Raw genomic sequence first — 25,373 nt, 5'->3', positions numbered from 1 at the left:
CTTGACCTATCCAGAACCATGACAGTCTCCTTGCTGAAGTCAGGTACACAAGCCCCTTGCGGGCCCCATTAGGAGATTGTGATGCGAGGTGCGTATTACCTCATATTTTATCTCCGGACATTTTGCAAGGGGACAGCGTCTCGACATTTCACTCAACGCTCTGAGAGACATCATAATTGCTCTTAATCAAGCCAAATTAACCCATTTTGGACTGAGGTCGATAAAAAAAAAAAGGCTTCTAAATCCTAAATTTTTTCTGAAAAACCCATGTTTCTATGTCAGTGGTGCTCAACCTTTTTCATGTCAAGGACCCCCAGAATTATCTCTATTGGGCCACGGACCCCCATCTCAAAATATGTAGTTCCAGGGACCCCCCAGAAGCAAATATTTTAGTTAAAAATGTTCGCTCTGAAACATATATATTCAATGATTTGTGCCACATTTTAACGATTTTTCAAAAATAGCAGACCTACAAGCTCGTAGCGCGCCACTCGGTGCCGCGCTATGAGCTTGTAGATCTGCTATTTTTCAACAGCTAAAGCATAACATAAGGCCTAAAACACCAAAAGGGGTTCCCGTACAAAATGGGTTAAACATGCAAATTTGGAAAAGGGGAACGAGGGCAGGGGAGGGCATAGGAGGGAGAGATGGAGAGCGTGGGACGGGGAAGAGCGTTCCCTGTAACCTCATTCATCAGCCCCCCTCCCCCCCCCCCCGTTCCGTCCCGAAATGACTGCCTAACCTTTGATTCCACACTGACAAACAGCACCGTCATTACCCATCTGCTTTATGAGAGTTGTGGTCAGCACATTCCGCCCATAAAAAGCCACGCCTGCCTCCGCACGAACCCTGCCGCCATGACACTCCGATTACCCCCAAGCCCGTCTGGGTGCCTTAACCCATTCTGGACGGGAACGCCTTTTTGGTGTTTAAGTATTATGTTATACTTTAGCTATTGAAAAATAGCAGATCTACAAGCTGCTACGAGTGCCGCGCTACGAGCTTGTAGGTCTGCTATTTTTTGGAAAATCGTGAAAATGTGGCGCAAATCTTTGAATATATATTCTTTCAGGGCGAACGTTTCTAACTCAAATCTTTGCTTCTGGGAGGGTCCCTGGAACAACATATTTTCAGATGGGGGTCGGCGGCCAAATACATATCATTTTTGGGGGTCCTTGACATGAAATACTGAGCACCACTGATACAGAAACATGAGGTATTTCCTGACAGAAAACTGTCAGGATTTAGAAGACATTTGTTTCAGGCCTAAATGTGTTAAAATGGCCTGACCCCAGGAGCAAGGATCTACAGCCCTCACAGAGAGAGGGGACTCGCTGTGCATTTCTGAGACTGAATGACACAGTTTGTCTTTTCTTTCTCAAACAAACACCCCAAGCTGTCAGCCGCGGAGAGAGGATGCAAGCAGAGGGTGACAGAACGGAAGAATAGGGGCGAGACAGAAGAGAAGAAGAACGACAGCAGCGTTTGTTTGTCAAAAAGTTAAGCCGTTTCGGGCGGGAACCCCGTTTGGTTGTTTGTTTGTATGTTATACTTTAGCTATTGAAAAATAGCAGATCTACAAGCTCATAGCGCGGCACCGAGTGCCGCGCTACGAGCTTGTAGGTCTGCTATTTTTTTTAAATCGTGAAAATGTGGCGCAAATCTTTGAATATATTCTTTCAGAGCCAACGTTTTTAACTCAAATCTTTGCTTCTGGGAGGTCACTGGAACATATTTTCAGATGGGGGTCGGCGGCCAATTACATATAATTTTTGGCTTCCTTGACATGAAATATTGAGCACCACTGATACAGAAACATAAGTATTTCAGAAAACTGTCAGGATTTAGAAGACATTTTTTTAAATGTGGACGTCAGGCCTAAAAGGGTTAATGCTAGGGGAAGTAATACTTGGGATGGAACTGTGTGTTCCTGTGTCGGAATGAACTGGGTTGTGAATACGAGAAAACACTGCAATGTACTCAATTACAGGGAAACGTTGGAATGGGTTTGGAGGAACCAGTGGCAAACTGGAGCAGAGTGTCTAGACTTTAAAAAAGAAAGAAAGAAATGGGTACCAAAAGTCACATGCACAGAAATGTGTTTGTGTTTGCTTTAAATTCATTTCCCCCTTTCTCCTAATTTTGTCTTATCAACACTCTAGTGCCCCGTTAGTGCTACAGAAAGCACAGGTTGCCGTTGTAGATGTTTTCTTTTTAAACTTGCCAGCGTCTCACGTTTACCGGTTCAGTCGATCTACATACTAGGGCTTTCACTTCTAGTGATTTTTACTAGTTTACTAGTCGACTAGTTTTTCTTCTTCTTTTTTATATAATATTTGTACATTTAAAAACAGTGTACATTGGTGACTATAATATAGCATTCTAGCTGATCTTGAGGCCTATAAAAACGAAAAACGGAAAAAAACGTTTTTTTTTTTTCAACTAGTACCAACAAGGTCGACTAGTGGATTTACTAGACTAGTTGAATAGTCGACTAGTCACTTAAAGCCCTACTACATACAATCTAAAAGCTTTAAAGGACCACTTCACCACTTTTCAACTTCTCTTCCTATAATTGGTCCTAACTAATGTTCATGATAAAATACCACCATTTTTTCCTACTCAGTCTGTGTCTCATAGGAAGGCTGTGGGCAGTTCAGAAACCCGTCCACCAGTGACATCATCGATGGTGAATCCAAGCTAATAGAAACGGCAGGCTTTCTTTTCCTGAAAAGTTGCAATGCAAAAGTTGAAGCCATCGTTCTCGCGATAATAAAAATCTAAATATATTTTAAAACAAATCTCTTTGTTTAAAAAAAAATCTGCCTAATGATGATGTCACTGGTGGACGGGTGTCCGAACTGCCCAAAGCCCTCCTATGAGACACAGACTGAGTAGGAAAAAATGGTGGTGTTTTATCATGAACATTAGTGAGGACCAATTATATGAAGAGATGTTGAAAAGTGGTGAAGTGGTCCTTTAAGCTTGTAGACCGGACAAACCAGAAATCAAGCCAGCTCTACTATGAGTACAAGGTTTTTGAGGACAACCTCAGTGTTCATACATACATACAGGACATGGCTAAATAAAGGTTTAAATGAAATTAAATTAAGCACAAATAAAGTTCGACTTGACATGACCAAAACGAGACACACACACAAAACCCATACGACTACTAAGTCAGTGCCAGCCAGGCTTTATTACCTTGAGGTCAGCCCTCTGGCGGACCACCTCCTTCAGGACCCCCATGAGGATGTCGGTGGCGAGCGTTCTCTCGTGGGCCTCGTCCAGGATGATGACGCCGTAGCGCTCCAGCAGCGGGTCGTTCATGGCCTCGCGCAGCAACATTCCGTCTGTCATGTACCTGGAGGTGGAGCGGTGCACAGAGAGACAGACCATGATACACAGATAATGTACCTGGTGGTGGAGCGGTGCACAGAGAGAGACCATGATACACAGATAATGTACCTGGTGGTGGAGCGGTGCACAGAGAGAGACCATGATACACAGATAATGTACCTGGTGGTGGAGCGGTGCACAGAGAGACAGACCATGATACACAGATAATGTACCTGGAGGTGGAGCGTGGCACAGAAGAGACAGACCATGATACACAGATAATGTACCTGGTGGTGGAGCGGGCACAGAAGAGACAGACCATGATACACAGATAATGTACCTGGTGGTGGAGCGGGCACAGAAGAGACAGACCATGATACACAGATAATGTACCTGGTGGTGGAGCGGGCACAGAAGAGACAGACCATGATACACAGATAATGTACCTGGTGGTGGAGCGGTGCACAGAGAGACAGACCATGATACACAGATAATGTACCTGGTGGTGGAGCGGTGCACAGAGAGACAGACCATGATACACAGATAATGTACCTGGTGGTGGAGCGGTGCACAGAAGAGACAGACCATGATACACAGATAATGTACCTGGTGGTGGAGCGGTGCACAGAAGAGACAGACCATGATACACAGATAATGTACCTGGTGGTGGAGCGGTGCACAGAGAGACAGACCATGATACACAGATAATGTACCTGGTGGTGGAGCGGGCACAGAGAGACAGACCATGATACACAGATAATGTACCTGGTGGTGGAGCGGTGCACAGAGAGACAGACCATGATACACAGATAATGTACCTGGTGGTGGAGCGGGCACAGAAGAGACAGACCATGATACACAGATAATGTACCTGGTGGTGGAGAGGTGCACAGAGAGACAGACCATGATACACAGATAATGTACCTGGTGGTGGAGAGGTGCACAGAGAGACAGACCATGATACACAGATAATGTACCTGGTGGTGGAGAGGTGCACAGAGAGACAGACCATGATACACAGATAATGTACCTGGTGGTGGAGAGGTGCACAGAGAGACAGACCATGATACACAGATAATGTACCTGGTGGTGGAGAGGTGCACAGAGAGACAGACCATGATACACAGATAATGTACCTGGTGGTGGAGCGGTGCACAGAGAGACAGACCATGATACACAGATAATGTACCTGGAGGTGGAGCGTGGCAGAGAAGAGACAGACCATGATACACAGATAATGTACCTGGTGGTGGAGCGGGCACAGAAGAGACAGACCATGATACACAGATAATGTACCTGGTGGTGGAGAGGTGCACAGAGAGACAGACCATGATACACAGATAATGTACCTGGTGGTGGAGCGGTGCACAGAGAGACAGACCATGATACACAGATAATGTAACTGGAGGTGGAGCGTGGCAGAGAAGAGACAGACCATGATACACAGATAATGTACCTGGTGGTGGAGCGTGGCAAAGGAGCAGTGTTGGATACCGATCTACAAGTTTGTATAGCTGATCTACAAGCTTGTAGATCGGCTATTTTCAGTGTGTAAAAGTGTAAAAACAGTCATTACGACGGCATCAACGCCCACCAAAATACATTTTAGTTGACTAAATCAACTGTAGATTTAGTCGACTAAAATCTTATGATATTTAGTAGACTAAAACTAGACTAACACAGACATTCATGGCTTGGCGCAGCGACATTCCATCTGTCATGTACCTGGTGGGCCGTGCAAAGAAGAGCCAGACCATAGATACGGTTTTCCCCCAAATACAATCTTTGAACCGTGACTCCCATCTCCAGAACAGTGTTGTTATTGGCAGCATTTCTTTTTTTTAGTTTAGTCATAGTCTTTTGGAATAAAACTTAATTTAGTTTAGCTATATATCTTGTGTTGTGTTTATAGCAGACTCCTCACTCAAATGTGCACTTGATGATGAAATGATTACTATATTTACCCAGGGTATCTGGGCTAAGCTCAAGAACTTGTTTCCAGCCAGGCCCTGCTCATAGAACATTTCATCGTAGTGGTTCAATGCCTTGTTCAAGGGCACTTCAGCGGTGGTAATTTTAACGTGTCGGACAGCTGATTCGAACTGGCGACCTTCCGGTATCAAGACCGCCACCGCCAAACTTGCAGTTTGGGCAACTCTAAAGCAAACTCCACATGCCCCAACATTATATTTACCTGCCATAGTGTCAACCCCTTACCCCTGTGTCGGATCGCTGGTTCGACTGGCCTATTCGCCGATACCGATATGACCCGATATGACAAATAAGGGCCGATACCGATACTTTTCCGATACAGTATCGGGACATATCCTCTTATCGGGATCCTAACGTAATTCCGACGGAGCTTGCGGTTAGGGTTAGGTTAGGGATAGAGGTAGAGGTAGGTTGTCGGTCTAATGACTGTCGGAGCAAAACACATGTCGGAACTAAGTACTGTACCCATATTATCACCACACAATACAATATTATTGCCCAATATTGACACAAGAGGCATTTTGTCCAAAAACATTCTGACATTTGATTTTGTCCATATCGTCCATGCAGCCCTAGTTTTGAGACAACAGGACGTCCCCTACATCTCCTTACTTGAGTATGGTCTTGGCCGAGCTGCAGTCCTCGAACCTGATGGAGTAGCCCACCTCTTGGCCCAGCATGACGTCCATCTCGTCGGCCACCCTCTGGGCCACGCTCATGGCCGCCACTCTCCTGGGCTGGGTGCAGGCCACGGCTCTCTTTGGCCCTGGGACGGCCTTTATCATGTCCACACACCACTGGGGGATCTGAAGAACACACAGACAGGCCTTTATCATGTCCACACACCACTGGGGGATCTGAAGAACACACAGACAGGCCTTTATCATGTCCACACACCACTGGGGGATCTGAAGAACACACATACAGACAGACAGTGGTCTATATCAGAGAACAGCTAAACTGGTCTGTGACTGACTGTCTAACCCCATTCTGGGCGGGAACCCCTTTTGGTGTTTTAAGCATTTATGATATGCTTTAGCTGTTGAAAAATAGCAGATCTACAAGCTATGAGCTCGTAGGGAAAGTAAACTGTGTGTTTGCTAGTACACGTCTGGTTGTGTGTGTGCGCTACAGGAGTTTCATCATTTCCTCAAGTTGCGTGCTGCCAACTTCACAATTAGGAGTGTGAAATATGACACGATTTCAACAAATGAGTGCACAGTGTAGGGCCACATAGTCACATACCATACCAAGCCTGAGTCTCTGCCGCAGGGAGTTCAAATTGACATATTGGTTGTTCAGTTTGACCCACCAGTTTGAGATATGGCTTATAGAGTAATGTTGAGAAAACAGGCTTGAAAGGTTCACTTCTGTGGACTCTAACATTACACCTAGCTACATGTTTAACCCATTTAGGCCTGACCTCGAAATTTAAAAAAAATCTTCTAAATCCTCCAGTTTTCTGAAATAAATATTTTCACGATTTTTCATAAATAATTAAGAGTTCAAACAGATCAAAGTCCAAAACTAAAGCATTTAGCTGAACATATGCATCCCTATGCAGCAGTGGAGAATACAGGATTTCAGCATCTTCCACTTGCAAAATAGTGAGTCATTCACAACTTTATTCCTAATAATGTCGTATATACATCACAGTTTCATATGACTTTGATATCACATTGCACTTCCAAGCTGATTCTGACAAAACTACAAACTATGCTACTACTTTAAAACACAAAATTACTTGCTAATTGCAAAGCCAACATCTATTTACTGTCACAACTGAAAGATTATTCTTGCACCTGACATCTCACACACACACACACACCCACCCAGTAGGGGTCCCTTATTCACAGTTAAAAAGCAGAGCAGGCCTGATTAAGTCTAAAGTTAGACACAATCTTATTTCCAGGCCATTAGGCTTGGGTTATGGTTCCCTGCCAGTAGTACAGGGCAAACATAATCAGTCTTTGGAATATCAACTCGTCAGGATGAAAACACGCGAAATGAAACACGAGATGTAAGCGAGGGTAGGGACTAGGCTAGGGAGAGAAAGACTTTTTTTGCGGCTTTCGCCTTCATTTTATATTTTTTATAGGAGGGACAAACAGTAGGCTGACAGGAAATGGGGGACAGAGATGGGGGAGTGACATGCAGTAAAGGCCGTCGGGATCGGGAGTCGAACCCACGGCACACTGCCAGACTCGGACTACCGGCCAAGGTGCCTGGACCACTGAGCCACGGCCCAGGCTAAAAACAAGACTTTTAATGGGGCGGCGGTGGCTCAGGGGTAGAGTGGCTGGATGGTAACCGCAACGTTGCCAGTTCGCACCCGGGGCTTGAACCCAAAGTGTCCTTGAGCAAGACACTGAACCCCTAATTGCTCCTGATGTGCAGGTTGGTGCCTTGCATGGTTTCCTCCGACATCAGTGTATGAATGTGTGTGTGAATGGGTGAATGAAATGCACAATCTGTGTAAAGCGCCTTGGATAAAAGGCTCTATAAATGCCATTATTTTACCATTTTAATAATTTGTCTGCAAGTGCATCGTCAGATGACACCAGCCAGCCCTCCCCCCTCTCTTTGACTTGGTCGTACCTGCGTGGTCTTCCCGGAGCCCGTCTCGCCCACCAGCACGAAGCTCTGGTTGCGGGCCAGGATCTCGTTGAAGGTCTCCTTGTACTCCCAGACGGGCAGCGCCAGCCTCTTCTTGAGGATCTCGTAGTAGCGCGGCGTGTGGGGCAGGTTGGTGAAGGGGTTGATCTGCTGCTGCATGGCGGTCTGCTTGAGGAAGCCCACCCCGGCGCTCAGGGGCGAGTTGAGGGGCACCGACGTGGGCATCTTGATGGCCCTGTCTCTGTCGCGGTCTCTGTCTCGGTCCCTGTCCCGCGGCCGCTCGTCACGCTCTCGGTCCCTGTCGCGGTCACGCCTGCAAATGGGGAAACGGTACACTTAGGGTTAGGCTACTTTAATCCATTTGGACCCGAGGACGATTCTACTAAATGTCTTCTAAATCCTGACAGTTCTCTGAAAAACCTCATGTTTCTGATGTCAGTGGTTCTCAAACATTTTCATGTCAAGAATCCCTAGAATTATATGTAATTTGGCCACCGACCCCCATCTGAGAATATGTTGTTCCAGGGACCCTCCCAGAAGCAAAGATTTGAGTTAAAAACGTTCACTCTGAAAGTATATATATATATTCCAAGATTTGCACCACATTTTCACAATTTTTCTAAAATAGCAGACCTACAAGCTCATGTAGCTATGAGCTTGTAGATCTGCTATTTTTCAATAGCTAAAGTATAACACAAAGGGGGTCCCGCCCAGAATGGGTTAAGACTAAGGCGGAACAATTAGCAGTGGAGAATATGCATAACGTCACACAATATGAATTGCAATTTCCGAATTGCAGAGTCTGTAATTATTTGCATAAGAGTCATTTTAGCCCAATGACCATCTAAAAGTCGTGTCTAGTTTACATTACTACCGACAATTTTCCAAAGCATATTTGCATATGCATATTTCCTATTCTTACCTTCCAGAAAGCCATTAGTTTCCAATCATTTCAGTACACACAGTATGAAAATCTACTTTTAGATTTCTGAAACTTTCTTAAAACAGAGAACTCAAACTTCAGTTAAATTCACTGTAGGAGCCATCTAGTTGATTTCACATATTTGTGACTAAATGGCACCCCCACTGGTTGCCTTAGAAAATGGCACCATGGTTCCCTTTAATTAAGCCACAGGCCCACAGCTGTGGGTGGAAAGACGCCAGTAGATACAGATTTCAACGCTCGCAGCTCGCACAATACAGCGCAGTTTAAAGAAAGAAAGAGAAAGGAAAGAAAGAAAATAACTGTATTATTTGTTTATTGAACCCTGCGCCTGTTTTGAGACCCTTCGTTTAGTTTATGTCTGGAGCCTGTTCTTGTCTCCATAATGTCAACCCTGTTGCAGTCCACATCAAATCACCATCAACATTGATGTGAGTAAACAACAAGACGCCCAAGTCCCAAAATGTGAGCACGTTGAACCCGTATATATCTCTGGTGTAACAAGAAAGGCATATTGGCCCTACAATCAAGTTGAAATCTTACTCTGATACGGACACAAGTATTGAAATTGGATGGATTGGAAGGATCTAACTATAAAGGATGTGTCGCGCTATTGAAGCTAATGGAATGAGCGATACCACACGGATGAATGAACGCGCAGAGTGCGACATTTAAGGTGGATTAGAATGAATTGATGTCGCTGTTAAGCAAGCTTTGTGCAACGCTATAAGTTGGATCTGGAAAATAAGCGCTGCTGTTGTATTCTAAATACGGACGTCACGTCACGTTTTAATGATGTCTGTACATGAAGAGGATGCATTAGCCCTGTTCGAAGCTGCTGCGGTAACAGCGCCTGAGGATGTTCTTCATACTTCTGATAAAAGTGCACCCGCAAGTGCCGCAACTGAGGGTAAAAGACAAGTGAAGCCCACACAAAAGGCACTTGAAGCTAATTATGCAAAACAATGTAATGCAAGAAAAAATAAACTTGGACAGCTCACAAACAAACAAAATGTGTTACAAGCACTTATGGTTGATTACAAAAACATTGCATTAGTTAAACAAGAGTACAATGAATTCAGTACTAAAACAAATGATTTCAAATCACTTCACAATTCGGTACAGCATTTATTATCCGAAGAAGAGGCCTTAGAGGATCATGAGCAGTGGTATAAGCCTAAATTTCAAAGCATATGTCAATTTCATGACAAAGTCATATATCATGGATGAATAATGCCCCTGCTACTATGGCACAAATGCCACCAGGTGTGAGTCAAGTGCCACCAGAAGTGACAGCGGATGTTCAAGTGACACAAGCAATTAGTGTGAAATCAAAATCAATCGATAATGTTTCAATTGGCATGATAAGCAGAAAGAAAGCAGCTACAAGCTCCTCTGCATTGAGGGAGGCAGAGGCTGAAAGGGCAGCCCTAGTTGCACGTGCTGCTGCTCTTAAGCAAAGACAAGCATTTGAAGTACAGGAGGCACAGCTCAAAGCCAAAAGAGAAGCCTTTGAATTAGAAGTTGAACTCAGTAAACATGTAGACACCAAATCAATTAACCCATTAATCCACATCAATGAATATTTTGCCTCAATGCAATCCTTACCAGTAGACAACCAGAAGGTTGATAATTATTATAGATTGGATGATGAAGAGGAAGATGATGTTGATGATGAGGGTGATGGTGATGGTGAAGAGGATGTCGATGATGAGGATGATGGTGATGGTGAAGAGGATGATGATGACGGTGGTGAATATGGTGAAGAGGAAGGAGCTGCTTCACAGCCAAAACAGAGACAAAGGTCTCAGCATGCCCCTATAGTGGCCAATCACAGCAGCCACAGAGACAAATGTCTCAGCAGTGTTCAAGGTCACGCTTGCCTGTTTCTCACCAACAACCCCCGCAGCCTAACCCAAACATTGGCCTTCAAGATGGTGCTCGGGTTAATGTACAAGCAGGTGTAGGCATGGTAGAAAGCATGAGAAAAAAACCCCGAAATGACTGAAATGTTAATTCAAGAACAGAGGTTCTCACTCTTGCCATCTAGAGAAATTCCTGTCTTTAGAGGTGACCCTTTGAGCTACATTTTTCATTAGAACGTTTGAACACTGTATAGAAAGCAAGACAAGCAACGACAGAGATCGACTTCTCTTCCTAGAACAGTTCACAGATGGGCAACCAAAGGCAATTGTGAGGAGCTGCCTCCACATGGATTCCCAAAGAGGCTATGTAAAGGCAAAACGTCTGCTACTCAAACACTTTGGGAATGAGGTGCTTATTGCTGCTGACCATCAGGAAAAAATTCTGTATTGGGATGTAATCCGTTCAGAGGATAGCAAAGCCCTACACAAATTCTCACTCTTCTTAAGAACATGCTGTAATGCTATGAGCAATAACGAAATTCTACAAGACATGAACAATCCTACACACCTGAAATCTGTCTTATCTAAGCTACCATTCAAGCACAGAGAGAGGTGGAGAACCGTTGCATATGAATATCATGAACGCACACAAGTTTCCACAACTCGTCAACTTCATTGAAAGACAAGCAAACATTGCTGTAGATCCACTCTTTGGCGAAATCCAAGATACAAAACAGAAAGACAAGAAACCAAACTTGAAATCCATACCCGTTTCATCACACAATAAAAGCAGCTATAAAAGCAGTTTTGCCACAGTAACAGAATCGAAGTCTCAGTCGAGCAACTCTACATCCACCTCACAGAAATCATGCTTCTTTTGTAAAGGCAACCACAGCACAGATCTGTGCAAAGATTTTGATAAAAGATGCACAAAGAGAAAGTCGAATTCTTTAATGTTTTGGATGTGTAACTCAAGGCCACTTGAGCAAATCTTGTACGAAAAGACTAACTTACTTTTTTGCACAAAAAAGCATCCTTCTGTGTTGCACATTGAATTTAAGAAAGACTCAGTTAAAGGTCAAGCAAGCACTGATAGCATGTCAGTAAGCAGTGTGTTAGTCACCATGGAAAGGCCCATCCATACCGGGGCCGGTGACCAGCAAAAATTGTCAATTGTCCCTGTGCAAGTTAAATTAACTAATTCCAACCAAATTCTCAAAACATATGCTTTCCTTGATCCAGGAAGCACTGGAACCTTTTGTACAGAGGCTTTAAGGAAGCAACTGAATGCCAAAGCAACACCAACTCGAATCCTACTTCGAACCCTAGGACAAGAAAAGGTCATAAGTATCAACAGAATCAATGGACTGGAACTGTCAAGTCTTTAAGGAAATTATTTCCTAAAACTGCCACCACTCTACACTCAAAAGAAATTCCTGTAACCATGAAGCAAATTCCCACTCAGGTTGACGTGCAAGAATGGAGCTACCTAAAAGAGGTCAAGTTACCATATATTGATGCAGATATTGGACTCCTGATTGGTAACGATGCACCTAAGTTTATGGAACCTTGGGCAGTAATTAATAGTAAGGGTAATGGGCCCTATGCAGTAAAGACAAGACTTGGATGGGTAGTTAATGGGCTACTAAACGAACCCACAATGAGCCATAAGCAGCCAATCCATATTTTCAGTAACCGCATATCCATAATAAATTTGAATGACCTCATGATCCAACAATTCAATTATGATTTTCCAGAAAGGGGTTACGAAGAGAAGGCAGAAATGTCTATAGGAGATAAAAGATTCATGCAAATCATGTCTGACTCCACTCAAATGAAAGATGGTCATTACCAAATAAACCTTCTCTTCAAACAGAAAGATGTCGCAATGCCCAACAACCGCCATCTGGCAGAGCAGCGTGTCATGTCACTAAAGAGGAAGTTCAAGAAAGATCCTGAATTCCACAAAGAGTACACTGACTTTCTTGAAAGTGTCATCCAAAAGGGACACGCTGAAGCTGTACCTCAAAGACAGTTAAAACCTGAGGAAGGAAGAACATGGTACTTGCCTCACCATGGTGTACGCCACCCAAAGAAGCACAAACTTTGTGTAGTCTTTGATTGTTCTGCATCATTCCAAGGAACTTCATTGAACGATGAGCTTATTCAAGGCCCAAATCTAACCAACACACTGCTGGGTGTCTTAATCCGCTTTAGACAAGAGCCAGTAGCAATGATGGCAGATGTAGAAGGCATGTTCCATCAAGTGAAGGTCACACCAGCTGACAAAGACTTCCTCAGATTCCTATGGTGGCCGAATGGTGACTTCAGTCAAAATCTAGTAGAGTACAGAATGACAGTGCATTTATTTGGTGCAACATCTTCATCCAGTGTTGCTAGTTATGCCGTAAGAAGGACTGCTGAAGATAATAAAGACAAGTTCTCAGCAGAGGCAGTTAATACTGTGAAAGAGAACTTTTACGTCGATGACTGTCTGAAGGCTATGCCAAATGAGAAGGATGGCATAGAACTATCTAAAGAACTGAGAACCATGTGTGCTCAAGGAGGTTTCCGCCTAACCAAATGGGTAAGCAACAGCCGCACTGTGCTGGCCTCTATTCCGGAAGAAGAGCGAGCCACAGAGGTAAAATACATTGACTTGGATCAAAAGAACCTACCAGTCGAACGGGCCCTTGGAGTGCAGTGGAACGTGGAGGAGGATACATTCAGGATTCAAGTGAACTCAAAATCAACCTTACACAAGAAGAGGGATTATTTCCACTGTAAATTCAGTGTACGACCCACTGGGGTTCTTGGCTCCGTTCACATTCACTGCTAAGAACATCTTGCAGCAGTTATGCCAACTGAATTATGGACGCCCAAGTCCCAAAATGTGAGCACGTTGAACCTGTATATATCTCTGGTGTAACAAGAAAGGCATATTGGCCCTACATTCACTTTTATTAGTAGTCCGTTTAGCTTACATTGTCATTGCATTTTAATGCAGTTGAAGGTATAGCCAAAAATAGTAGTGCCAGGCAGGGCTCGACGCTTAGCATTTTGTGTCACACCAAAAGTGGTGACCTATAGAATCCTGTACATAGAAGCATCACGCAATCGTCACCCCTACACAGCTGTCATTCATTAATGGTCTTGACTTGATTGCCTATGCGTTCAAGTTATATAGGGTGAAAACCGTGAAATGCACAGGCTCATCTTACATCGCTGCTGGCTGCCACTGCAGGCAACATGCACATTTCCAAGAAAGTTTCAGGGCACACTACTTTGTCTAACAATGTGGATTATAATTTGCTCACTTTTCTGCTGGTCAATTTGAGAAAAAAGGTAAGGACTGGAAAGCTCTCTCTTTCTCTATCTCTCTCCCTTTCTCTCTGTCTCCCTCCCTCGCTGGGGTGAAGACGTGTGTGCTCTCTCTCTCGCTCTCTTCTCTCCTCCCTCTCTGGGGTGTGGGGGGGGGGGGGAGATTAGTTGCGCTATGGTTGCGCTGCCTTCGACAGTGCTATACTTCTCCAGCAGCGGTGCAGAACCGAGAGAGTGACACATTATTTTGGATGTAAACTGCGCAACTTTTAGCTTTAAAGATCGGATTCTGTAGTCGCACCGGTGCTACAAAGTGAATTTTACAACTCGCACAGTGATATTTTAAGTCGCAAATGCGAGTACCTAGTCGCACTGTCGAGCCCTGGTGCCAGGAAAACATAGCTATATGAATGAAATTCAAAAGGTCCATGACTTCATCAAGGCAACAGGGAACAGTAGCCAGGGAAGCATATCTGGGGCTTTTCACCTGAACCTTTTAACAGGTTCCGTCCATAGGACGTGTCCACACGTCCTAGGGAATCCAATCGACGGATGCATAGGATGCGTGTACACGTCCTAGCACACAGGGGGGGGCAGAGTAAAAGCGGCGATGTTTTCCCGGCACCCCAGAGCTCCTATTTTGAAGGAATCCCAGGAATGATTGTGTTAATGGAAAAAACTATATATAATATAGGAGACAAAAGGGAAATAGAATTAGTGTGCTCTGTGCTTTGGAAACATGAAGTGGTCACAAGAAAAAAGGTATATAATTTGTTTTACACCCGTGTTAAGTGAGGGGCGCTCTTATCATCATACATCATCTCATTAAGGCCAATTTGCATCCTTACTTTTCCATCTTCACTTTTATCTTCAATGTTTGTGTTTACACAAACCCAGAGAGCTGGGCATAGGAGCCAGCAGCAAAAAAGTAGCCAGCAGCATTCCTTTTCGGGTTTATGATCCGGTCGGGAGCGGATGATATCGCTTTGTAGTATTGTTTTGTAGTCATCAGTCATCGGGAACTTCCCTTTCCCTCAAACTGATTTTTCTCAATAAAAGCCACAGGCTACGAGAGCTTTTATTGTTATTCTTCCGGTTTGAGGGAAAAGGAAGTTCCCGATGATTCTTCCTGCCTGATTGACTACAAAACAAAACTACAACATGACGCAGCGATATCATCCGTTCCAGACCGATTCACAAGGCAATTTTCTAACACAGACCAGGCTTTCCTCTGAGGTGGAAAGCCTGGTGACGCGAGGTTATTCAGATTCAGATAGATAGATTCTTTATTTATGTGTAATGCACCCAAGGTGCCCAGCCCACATGGACTTATAGGACACACCATAGAAATCATTGTTTCAATATTGCATAAGTGTACAAAAAACACTTTTTTTTCCTCCACAAACAAAACATTCTGCCTTTTTTCCCACGCTTTGCATAAAAGATTTGCTAAAGCAAAAATACCTTTCCTAAAGCAAAATTATTTCAAATCACACACTAAACACACTCTGTCCTCCTCAGGAGTTATCAAAAAAAGAGGGGCAAACTGTACCAAAACGCTAGGCCAGCCAAGTCAATTCCTTGTCTTCAAATCAAACAGAAAAGGTTACTGCACATCCCCTTATTCATGCTGGAAAAGCCAGAGGATAATCAAGTGCAGCCTACAAAGGTCAAGAGACTAAATTAATTGTCTACAATGCAAATCATGTGCAAATAACACTTCTTACACTCAGTCTATATAATAACTAGAACTGCACTCTGTCGAGTGCCTACTTGCTTGTTGCACACAAGTAGGCCATAAATGGCCTACTAGTGCGCAAGCAGAGCGTGCAAGTGCTGTAGACCGCTATAAACTTTCAAATCTTAGTCTCACATATTGAATTATTAGATTTAGCTATTTGCTATGTACCTTGCTTCTGAAGGAAAAAGAGTAGTATTTTTAAGTATGGTAAAATCATCGTTACGTCACCGTCAACTATACCATGGCATTGGTACATATATTCATCACGTCATATGCTCATATGTCCATATATGTGTACATGTCTATATGTATGTATATGTAGTTTTCTGAGTGGTTGGTGGTATAATGTGATCGGCTGGGTGGTTTGATGCGTATGTACTTGACACTGAAACGTATCATCATTACGTCACCATCGTCAACCAATTATACCCTCCTGGCATTGGTACATAATCTTCATCACGATTCACGGAAAACATACCTGCACGGTCAGCTTCCGTATGTCCGTATGACATCATATCACGTGCATTCTAAGGGACATTGGTACATATCTTCATCACGTCATGGGACATATGCTTCGTAGCATGACAAAAACACACCTGCACGGTCAGCTTGGGGCCAGCATATGACGTCATAACATGTGCTGGCCCCAAACACGCCCATCGTAGCACCTGGCCGAAAACATGACTTGCACGCTCTGCTTGCGCAAGTAATAAGAAAGCCGTTCTCTCTGCCTCAGACCAGGCCTTACGCCTTAGTAAACTACTCTATGACATGTGAGCTTGTAGTTTACCATTTCCACAATTTTTGAGCGGCGCTAGCCCCTCCTATATACAGGTTTAATGTTTGTTTTGTAAACGCCATTGACAATGAATGGAAAATGTACGTCATAATGTGCCTCATTACGTCATATTGTCTCTTTATTGTTAATGGCGTTTAATGTTTGTGTTGGCACTGTTTGTTTTACATCACCATTACATCACCTAATCAACATGAGTTAGACTTTAATATATTAGCGCCCCTCACTTCACACGGGTGTGATATTTGAAAATGTATATGAACATTTTTCAAGTTTTTACTTTAATTAAAACTAAGCCGCATCAGGGCTGATCTTGCCAAAATACTAATAGTACTGACATTTGTTGGCTATATGAACTAGTACATTTTGGCAAAATGTTGTTTATTGCCATAATTTGCAATGGGCAATCCACGGCCCGAGCATTTTGATTGGGCGGTAACCGGCATTCCAGCACTCTGATTGGTCAACGACAGATACCCCACGACTCCGATTGATCCAAGACATGGGCACAGTATTTCGATTGGTCAAAAACAATCAAGACATTACAGCCAAATCTGACGTCAACTAGTATAGCTTGTTGCTAGGCTAGAGTTGCTATACACTTGTGTGTATCTATCTATGTATGAAATAAGTCAAGAACTACTTTGATTTACTGATTTAAAAAAAACTAGTTTTTAATCAGTAAATTATATTATGAGATTTTGCCAAACAACAACAATAGACAGATCACCGATCCACACTAGGCCATTAAAATAAACGTGTTAGCATCGTTAGCTTAGCCCCATGCTGTTGCAATAAAAGCCATGATACTGACAACGGCTAACCCAACCGGCTAGCATGTAGCCACGTGTAGGCCGGCCACACTGCCAGCTAGCTAGCTAGCATAATGCTAACTTAAAACCACTACAACTACAATAGTGGTTGTTTAGTGTGAGGCATTGCTCAAACTACAACAACCACTTGTTTGTATTATAGTTGTCACTATAGTGTAGTTCGTGTTTACATTGTGTGTGACACTTGTCAGTTAGCTGCTAGCAGCTAGCATGGGGTCAGCTAGCATGCTGTAAACACCCAACAGTACCGGACCAGGGGGCTACACTAACACAACACAAACAACTCTCCATTCCTGATAGCTCTACAAACATACCCGTCAGAGGACGATTTCTTTTTGTGATCGTCGCCCAGATCTAACCGATGTCGCTTCGACATGTTATTCACCCGACTCTCCCACCAAGACTAGTGTTAAAGATAACAGTATTATAATGCTGTTGGTGGTGGTGTGTGAATAACCAATGCTGCAGTTTTAGCCTCATTACACCCGCCGCGCTAAGAAAAACACAAATACATACACCGGCAAAATGGCGACCGGAAGCTCTTCTTAGTTCTTACCTCATCGTTAGTATTATTATTAAACCTTCTTCTTGTTGCTAAAACGACAGAGAGGAGAAGGAGGTGATGGTGTGAGAGAGACGTCGGTCGCGCACTGTGTTGTTGTGCGTGAGCCGTGAGAACGAACCGGTCTCTAGTCTTCTTGTTATTGTCGTTGATGTGCTGCTGCTGCTGCGCGGCACATCATCCTCCTCCTGGATGTCCGTGCGTGCGTGCGTCGTGGTCCTTCCTTCCTCGAATGAATGCACGGCCCGGGTTGTTGATGTGGATGGATGATGATGCTGCTGCTGCTGCTGGTGGTGATGATGCAGGAGGAGGAGGAGGAGGAGGAGGAGGAGGAGGAGGAGGAGGGGGGGGGGGGGGGGGGGTTGGATATGATGATATGATGAATTGAACGAGGTGGACCCTCTTGTAAAAGTGTAATGCTTAAAGTTTATTGGGTCGTCCACTCAATTCAATTCAATTCAAAGGGCTTTATTGGCATGAGAAAACATTGCCAAAGCAGAAAGCACAATACAACAATACAATATCAATCAAAACAAAAATTATGTACATTTGAAAGTCAGAATCTTCAATAGATCAATTTCCACTCACAGTTAACAGTCTTTGTATTGAGTTGTGCTTGAAATGTACTGTAATTCTGCAAACTGTTAATAATAAATATTTCAATCAATCAATCAATCAATAATAAACACAGACACAGTCCAGGCCAGTTGGGGGGGGGGGGTAATTTAGGTCAGTGGTTCCCAAACTTTGTCATGTCAAGGACCCCCAAATTGACAGTTTTTTTTAGCCCACGGACCCCCATTTGAAAAGACATGCCAGGGACCCCCCATTACGGCTCCAACAGTGATTTTCAACCCGTTTAATTTCAAGGACCCCCCAGTTTGACATGCATTAGTCTACGGACCACTACTTAATAGCATTTCTATCTCTGGGACCCCCAAGGTATTATCATATTATTTTATCATTGTTAAAAGTTCACTCTGTATATCCACGGGCATAATAGCATGATGATGCCATTACAAAACATGGGCTACATGGAAGAAATGTGTTTAATAAAACGAAATTAACTGCTAGAAGGTCCTAAATTAACTTAATGAAGCAGTCACCGTCTCTGTGTCATGCTATTCTATAGAGTATAGAGATCGACTACTATACAATCAAATAAATCTGTATACAAGATAATTTCAGATTTCAGAGAGGGAGGGAAATACTAAATGAACTGTTAACTACATTAAAACATTTCGGTGGACCCTCTTGTAATCAAGTGTAATGCTTTATGGTGTCGTCCACTCTCCCACCACTCACAGTTAACAGTTTTTGTATAGAGTTGTGCTTGAAATGTACTGTAATTCTGCAAACTGTTAATACATACTTCAATCAATCAATCAATATGTCCGTCCATACACGGACAAAATGAATGTGTCTGTGGAAAAGGCAAATTTTAGATTTTCTTTTTTTACGCATTTTTATTTTAATTAATGTTCTTATGTTGATCTACTGAATGCCAAGTCACTATAGGAGTCCAACTAGTACTATTAGACGTGATTCTCAAATGTTTTATTTGCAAAGACCTGCTTAACTCTGAGAGTGTATAGGCCAGTGGTTCTTAAAGTGGGGTCCGGGGACCCCCAGGCCAGGGGTACCTGAGGGAGTTCCAGGGGTTTCCCAGCTAAATGATAGTTTGGAACCAAATGGACCATTATGGGTCTGTAACTCAGAGTTAAATTAACAGTGGTTTTACAATATAAATTGGGGGTATACCAGAGAAAGAAATGCCGTTAAATCGCGGATCCGTGGCATAATGCGTGTGAAACTGGGGGTCCTTGAAATTAATGTTTCGGAATCACTGCTAGAGCCGTAAAAAAATTCCCTTATCGGGGTCACTGGTATATGTTTTCAAATGGGGGGTCCGTGGCCTAATAAATGTTGATTTGGGGGTCCTTGGGAACCACTGGTATAGGCTACAAATGCTCCATTTGAACACTCAGAGTTACGGCTGTTGGTCCTTCATTCATTCAGGGCTAGCTAAAAATGTCCACTACAAGCCAAGCCAGCATGACAATGACCCACCCCTCACCCAATGAATGGGTGAATTAATGACCTCACCCCTCACCCACCCCCTCACCCCTGCATGTCTGACATGTAGTTACACACATCACATATGTATGTGCCTCGCCCCCTAGTTGGATGCTTCAGTTTTTACATTCTAGGAAAAAATAGCCAGTTTAATCCATTTTAGGCGGGAACCCCTTTTGGCGTTAGCATTATGTTATGCTTTAGCTATTGAAAAATAGCAGATCTACAAGCTCATAGCGCGCAAACCGAGTGGCGCGCTACGAGCTTGTAGGTCTGCTATTTTTGAAAAATCACGACTGACATAGACACATAGCTTTTTCAGAAAACTGTCAGGATGTAGAAGACATTTTTTGAATCTGATCTCAGGTCAAAATGGGAGTGTATAGGCTACAAATGCTCCATTTGAACACTCAGAGTTACAGCTGTTGGTCATTCATTCAGGGCTAGGTAAAAATGTCCACTACAAGCCAAGCCAGCATGACAATGACCCACCCCTCACCCCCCCTCACCCCTGCATGTCTGACAGTTACACACATATGTATGTGCCCCGCCCCCTAGTTGGATGCTTCAGTTTTTACATTTTAGGGAGAAAAAAATAGCCAGTTTAACATTGAGGTGCCCACAGTGTTTATGGTGCCCACTCTTCCTGCATGGCCTACCGAGTACCAGAGCCAATATACGGTTGCAAGTGATGATTCAAGGCTGTTAGAATGGCTTTAAACCCCCTTTCTCAGCCTCTACGATTATAAGGTGATGAATAATCTGTCACTGAAGACAATCATTGCCATTGACACAGGTAATTACACAGCCTGGACATTGCTAACAAGCTGCGTAATGGCAACTGGCTCATTGCTTATAGCCAGGGATTGATGGTGATGGCTAAGGAGAAGTCAGCGCTACAACAAAGCCATATTAATGCTCTGATATTCAAAGATAATTTAAAATACCAGCCTTTTTTTCTATCTGTCTCTCTTTCACAGGCTATTAAATAACAGTCCAATTGTGTGTGAAATGGCTCTGCCAAACAGTGTTGCAGACAGTAAAGGAATATGCAGTTAGATTGTTGCACATGTAGGAACTGGAACTTGATTTCTAGTTTCAAATGAGCAGAAGTTAGAAGACTGCATTATATTATAATACTATAATTCTCATTATAGAGAAGCAGTGTTTTGCTGTCCGTGCATCCATGCCTCCTTCACTGGGTCATTGAGTTTTGTACACGAAGAGAAGGAATGTGATAAATGCAAATAAGCTCATTTGATAACATTGTGAATTGGTGCCTGATGAAACAGAAATAACTAGAAAAAGTGCCCCTCGGGACACAGGTCTCCACCAGGATATGATCGTTGGTGACGTAACAGTATATTCATAAATAATGCTTAGTAATGTTATAAAGATGAATGCATGCTGTGTTTAAAAAAAATGGCTGGCATACATTACATGTATGACTATAAAGATCACTTGTGTGATATTTTGATAAAATCTGAAGCACTAATAATGAAATGCACCACCTTCCTAATTGTAATAAATAGATCTATTTATAGCAGCACTATGTTTGTATGTTTGCTTACTTGTGTGTGTGTGTGTGTGTGGGGGGGGGGGGGGGGGGAGGGGGTGTCTGCTAGGGTCTTGACTCAACTGTATTACCACTATAGCCACTAGCCCCAACCGTAACCTCACAAAAACAAGTAATCCGTGGTTTGAACACGTGAAAAATGGAGTATACGGATCCAAAGACGGATGGCCAGACCACTAGACCACTGAAGTCGCTATATGGGGATCTGGGTCTGTATTGACTATTCAAGGCCTACTCAAGGAAACTTCCACATCTTTTCTTTTGTCGTGGACACTTGTGCAGAACATTAATAATTCTACTCGAGTTGGAAGCATTAAGACCCATTTTAACCCTCAATGGTATGGCTTCCTTTCTGAAAAATAACGTTTTTGTAAAAAGATTCACGCATTCATATATTGCTACAATGAGAAGCGGACGGGAGCTGGTGTCTACTAGGACCCGGATGTAACGTAGGACTGTATGTGTACTGTCCAAAAAATTGTTTTGCACAAAGTGACCTCCTGGTGGCGCTATAAGAGGCCAATGTGAAAACCTTGGGGCAGAGGTTGACCTGTGGCATTCAGGGAGTGTGTGTGCAGAGTATGGCTGCGATCAAGCCAACGGTGCCAGAGATTAGCTGTCCACACACGGACGGACACACACACACACACACACACACACACACACACACACACACACACACACACACACACACACACACACACACACACACACACACACACACACACACACACACACACACGGAGTGCAAAACATACTCTCTCCCCATGCCTTCGGCCTGGTGGAGACAACAATGTAGAATACAATGGGGATGTCTAGTATCATACAGTAATTATATGAGACAAAGCCAAAAGTATAATGTTACATGAAAACAATGGTGAATTGTTTTAATTGAAAAGACCACCAGTTTGATATGCAATAGGCCTCGCCTTGATACTTATATATAATAAGTATAATAGCTTTTATCTCTGGTAGACTGGTACCCCAATCTACACTTTAATCTGAGACCCCCCTCAACCTCTCTCTCTTTTTATGTCTCTGCAGTCTGCACCTCTCTCTCTCTCTCACGCACGCACGCACGCACGCACGCACGCACGCACGCACGCACGCACGCACGCACGCACGCACGCACGCACGCACGCACAAACGCACGCACACACACATACACACACCCCTTGTTAAGGCCTCTCGAGGGTGGCTGTCCATGGTGCTGGAAAGTTTCATCAAATATTTTTGCACATGCCACAGTTGAATTCCTGACAGTTCTGCTTCGCTCTCTTCAAAAACCCATGCATTCATTCAGTTTCCTTCTTCTGGACAACAGTCAGTCCTCTGCATTCCAGCTTGTTACGACGAGTCAGACCCTGAGGTTTAGGATGAGGGGAATCGAGGTGAGAAGGCAAGGCTCTATGGTTCTATGTGGTCACGTGGAACATGTGGCATACGTGAAAAGGGGTGAGGCTCTAGGGCAGTGGTTCCCAAACTTTTTCATGTCAAGGACCCCCAAATTGACACTGATGAGCCCGCGGACCCCCATTTGAAAAATATATGCCAGGGACCCCCCATAAGAGAAGATTTTTACGGCTCTAGCAGTGATTCTCAACCCGTTTAATTTCAAGGACCCCCAGTTTGACATGCATTAGTCTACGGACCCCCATTTAATGGCATTTCTATCTCTGGGACCCCCAATTTATATTGTAAAATCAATGTTAATGTAACTCTGAGAGTGTACAAATGGAACCAAATGGACCCATTAGGGTCCATTTGGTTCCATTTGTACACTCTCTGAGTTACAGACCCATAAGGGTCAATTTGGTTCCTAACTATCATTTAGCTAGGTACCCCGTGGAACTCCCTCAAGGACCCCTGGGGGTCCCCGGACCCCACTTTGGGAACCACTGCTCTAGGGATCATTCAGCAGCCTTCAGAAGGCTCAGAAAGTAACACGCCTCACTGTGAGAAGCAGCGAGCACTAAATATGCTTTGATTTGTCTTCATTTGGAGTCTCTTTGACACTACAGCACCCCCCCCCCCCTTTTTCCCCTCACTGTATATATTTATTTTCTCCTTTTACCTCTATGATGAATTCCTGTTCTTTGACTATATAGTGTCTATTTGTACGTCTCTAAATGTTTTGATGAATTGAACATGGTGGACCCTCTTGTAAACAAGTGTAATGCTTAATTGGGTCGTCCACTCACAGTTAACAGTCTTTGAAATGTACTGTAATTCTGCAAACTGTTAATAAATATTTCAATCAATCAATCAATCACTGCAAGCGAGGCTCGTGGGTTTGAAAAGTGCGTTTCTTTTTTTGAGGGGCGCTAGCCCCTCTCCAATGCATGGCTTTGGAAATTACATCATATGGCAGCCAAGTCTATGACTTTTAATGTTTGTTTAAAGTCTACGGACTTAATGTTTGGGCACTAAATGACGACGTGAGACATAATGTGGCCCATATAAATACATTGTGTGACTGGTTTTGTTGAGGGGCGCTAGCCCCTCCTATATACAGGTTTAATGTTTGTTTTTAGTTCAATGTTTGTTTTAAAAAACGCCATTGACAATGAAGGGAAAATGAATGTCATCTTGTCCCTAACACAAACATTAAATGCCATTAACAATAAAGAGAATGTAATGTTTGTTTTGTCACCGTTTGTTTTTACATCACCATTACATCACCTATAATCAACATGATTAGACTTTAATATATTAGCGCCCCTCACTTCACACGGGTGTGATTTTTATTTATACAATAACACACTGCATTTATTGTTACACAAACTTCCTCCAAATTGGTCACTTTGGTAGTGACTGCACTGCAACTTTTGTTCCTGCCATGGATGGAGGGATGGCCATGTCCACAAATTGCTACAGTTGGAGCAGTTGGGACACAGTGGTGTAAAGTAAGTACATTTAGTACAAGTACTGTACTTAAGTACATTTTCTAGGTATTTGTAGTTTACTTGAGTATGTCCAATTTCTAATACTTTTACTATCTACTCCACTAGGCCTATACATCTCGGATCCAAATATTGTACTTTTACTCCACTACATGGGTGACAGCCAGAATGTAGACGGCACCCGGGTGAGCAGTATGGGTTAGCGCCCCAGCCTGTGTCCTCCGTGAGGAGGAAGCCTAACAAACCTCGGTGAGGCCTTTAGGAGGGCCATTATAATCCACCACTCCAGAATGAAGTGCCTGGTACTGGGAGTCTGGTGCAATGCACAGGTCCTGGGCCTGGTGAGAGCAGGAGTGGACCTGGTGAGACGTAGGAGGGGCCCAGACAGGAGTCAACCCACAGAGCCTATATTCCTTCCACGTGCCAGAATTTGGTTCTCCCAGAGTAGTTCCGGAGCAACGGATTGTGTGGCCTTGCTCATTCCCTGATGGACTGATCGAGGGTATAGCTACTGGGACGTAAGTTGGGATTTGATCAACCCCGGCTGGGTCGCCTGATTGAGGGGTATGATGTTGGAAGACCCGAAACCCCGTTGACCTCTGGAAACATCACTGAGGATACGTCCCAGGTGCATCCATGCCATGTATTTTTTTGTTTAGTGAATGTATACATATACCCTCTGTGTGTGACTGACTACAATTGATTTGTACTCAATACAAGAGCAATGTTTTATTCATTCATGCATTAAACATGCACAATAATTATTTACCTATACCTACTCTATTCTACACTCTATAGTGTACATTCATT

The 25,373-nt window shown here is 43.5% G+C and overlaps 2 protein-coding genes across 4 annotated transcripts in view; both read right to left on the bottom strand.

Moving 5' to 3' along the window:
• dhx15 (DEAH (Asp-Glu-Ala-His) box helicase 15) overlaps positions 1–18,296 on the bottom strand; it is a 219,839-nt gene extending 201,543 nt beyond the window's left edge. For 2 of the 3 annotated variants that reach the window (XM_079491638.1, XM_079491637.1), the window contains exons 1-4: positions 17,761–17,938; positions 7,930–8,260; positions 5,944–6,137; positions 3,205–3,364 (exon numbers count right to left, since the gene is read on the bottom strand). In XM_079491638.1, coding sequence (XP_079347764.1) covers positions 3,205–3,364; positions 5,944–6,137; positions 7,930–8,260; positions 17,761–17,822 — 747 coding nt within the window. In that variant the 5' untranslated portion in view covers positions 17,823–17,938. Of the gene's footprint in view, positions 1–3,204; positions 3,365–5,943; positions 6,138–7,929; positions 8,261–17,760; positions 17,939–18,002 lie in introns of those variants that run through there. The other variant, XM_079491639.1, reaches the window with a different exon arrangement.
• sepsecs (Sep (O-phosphoserine) tRNA:Sec (selenocysteine) tRNA synthase) overlaps positions 1–25,373 on the bottom strand; it is a 213,204-nt gene that overhangs the window by 82,120 nt on the left and 105,711 nt on the right. The window lies entirely within an intron of this gene.

This window comes from Electrona antarctica, assembly GCF_951216825.1.
Source record: "Electrona antarctica genome assembly, chromosome: 21".
Taxonomy (NCBI): Eukaryota; Metazoa; Chordata; class Actinopteri; order Myctophiformes; family Myctophidae; genus Electrona; species Electrona antarctica.
Note: the sequence above shows the minus strand (reverse complement) of the source record. Positions and strands in the feature narration are given on the sequence as shown.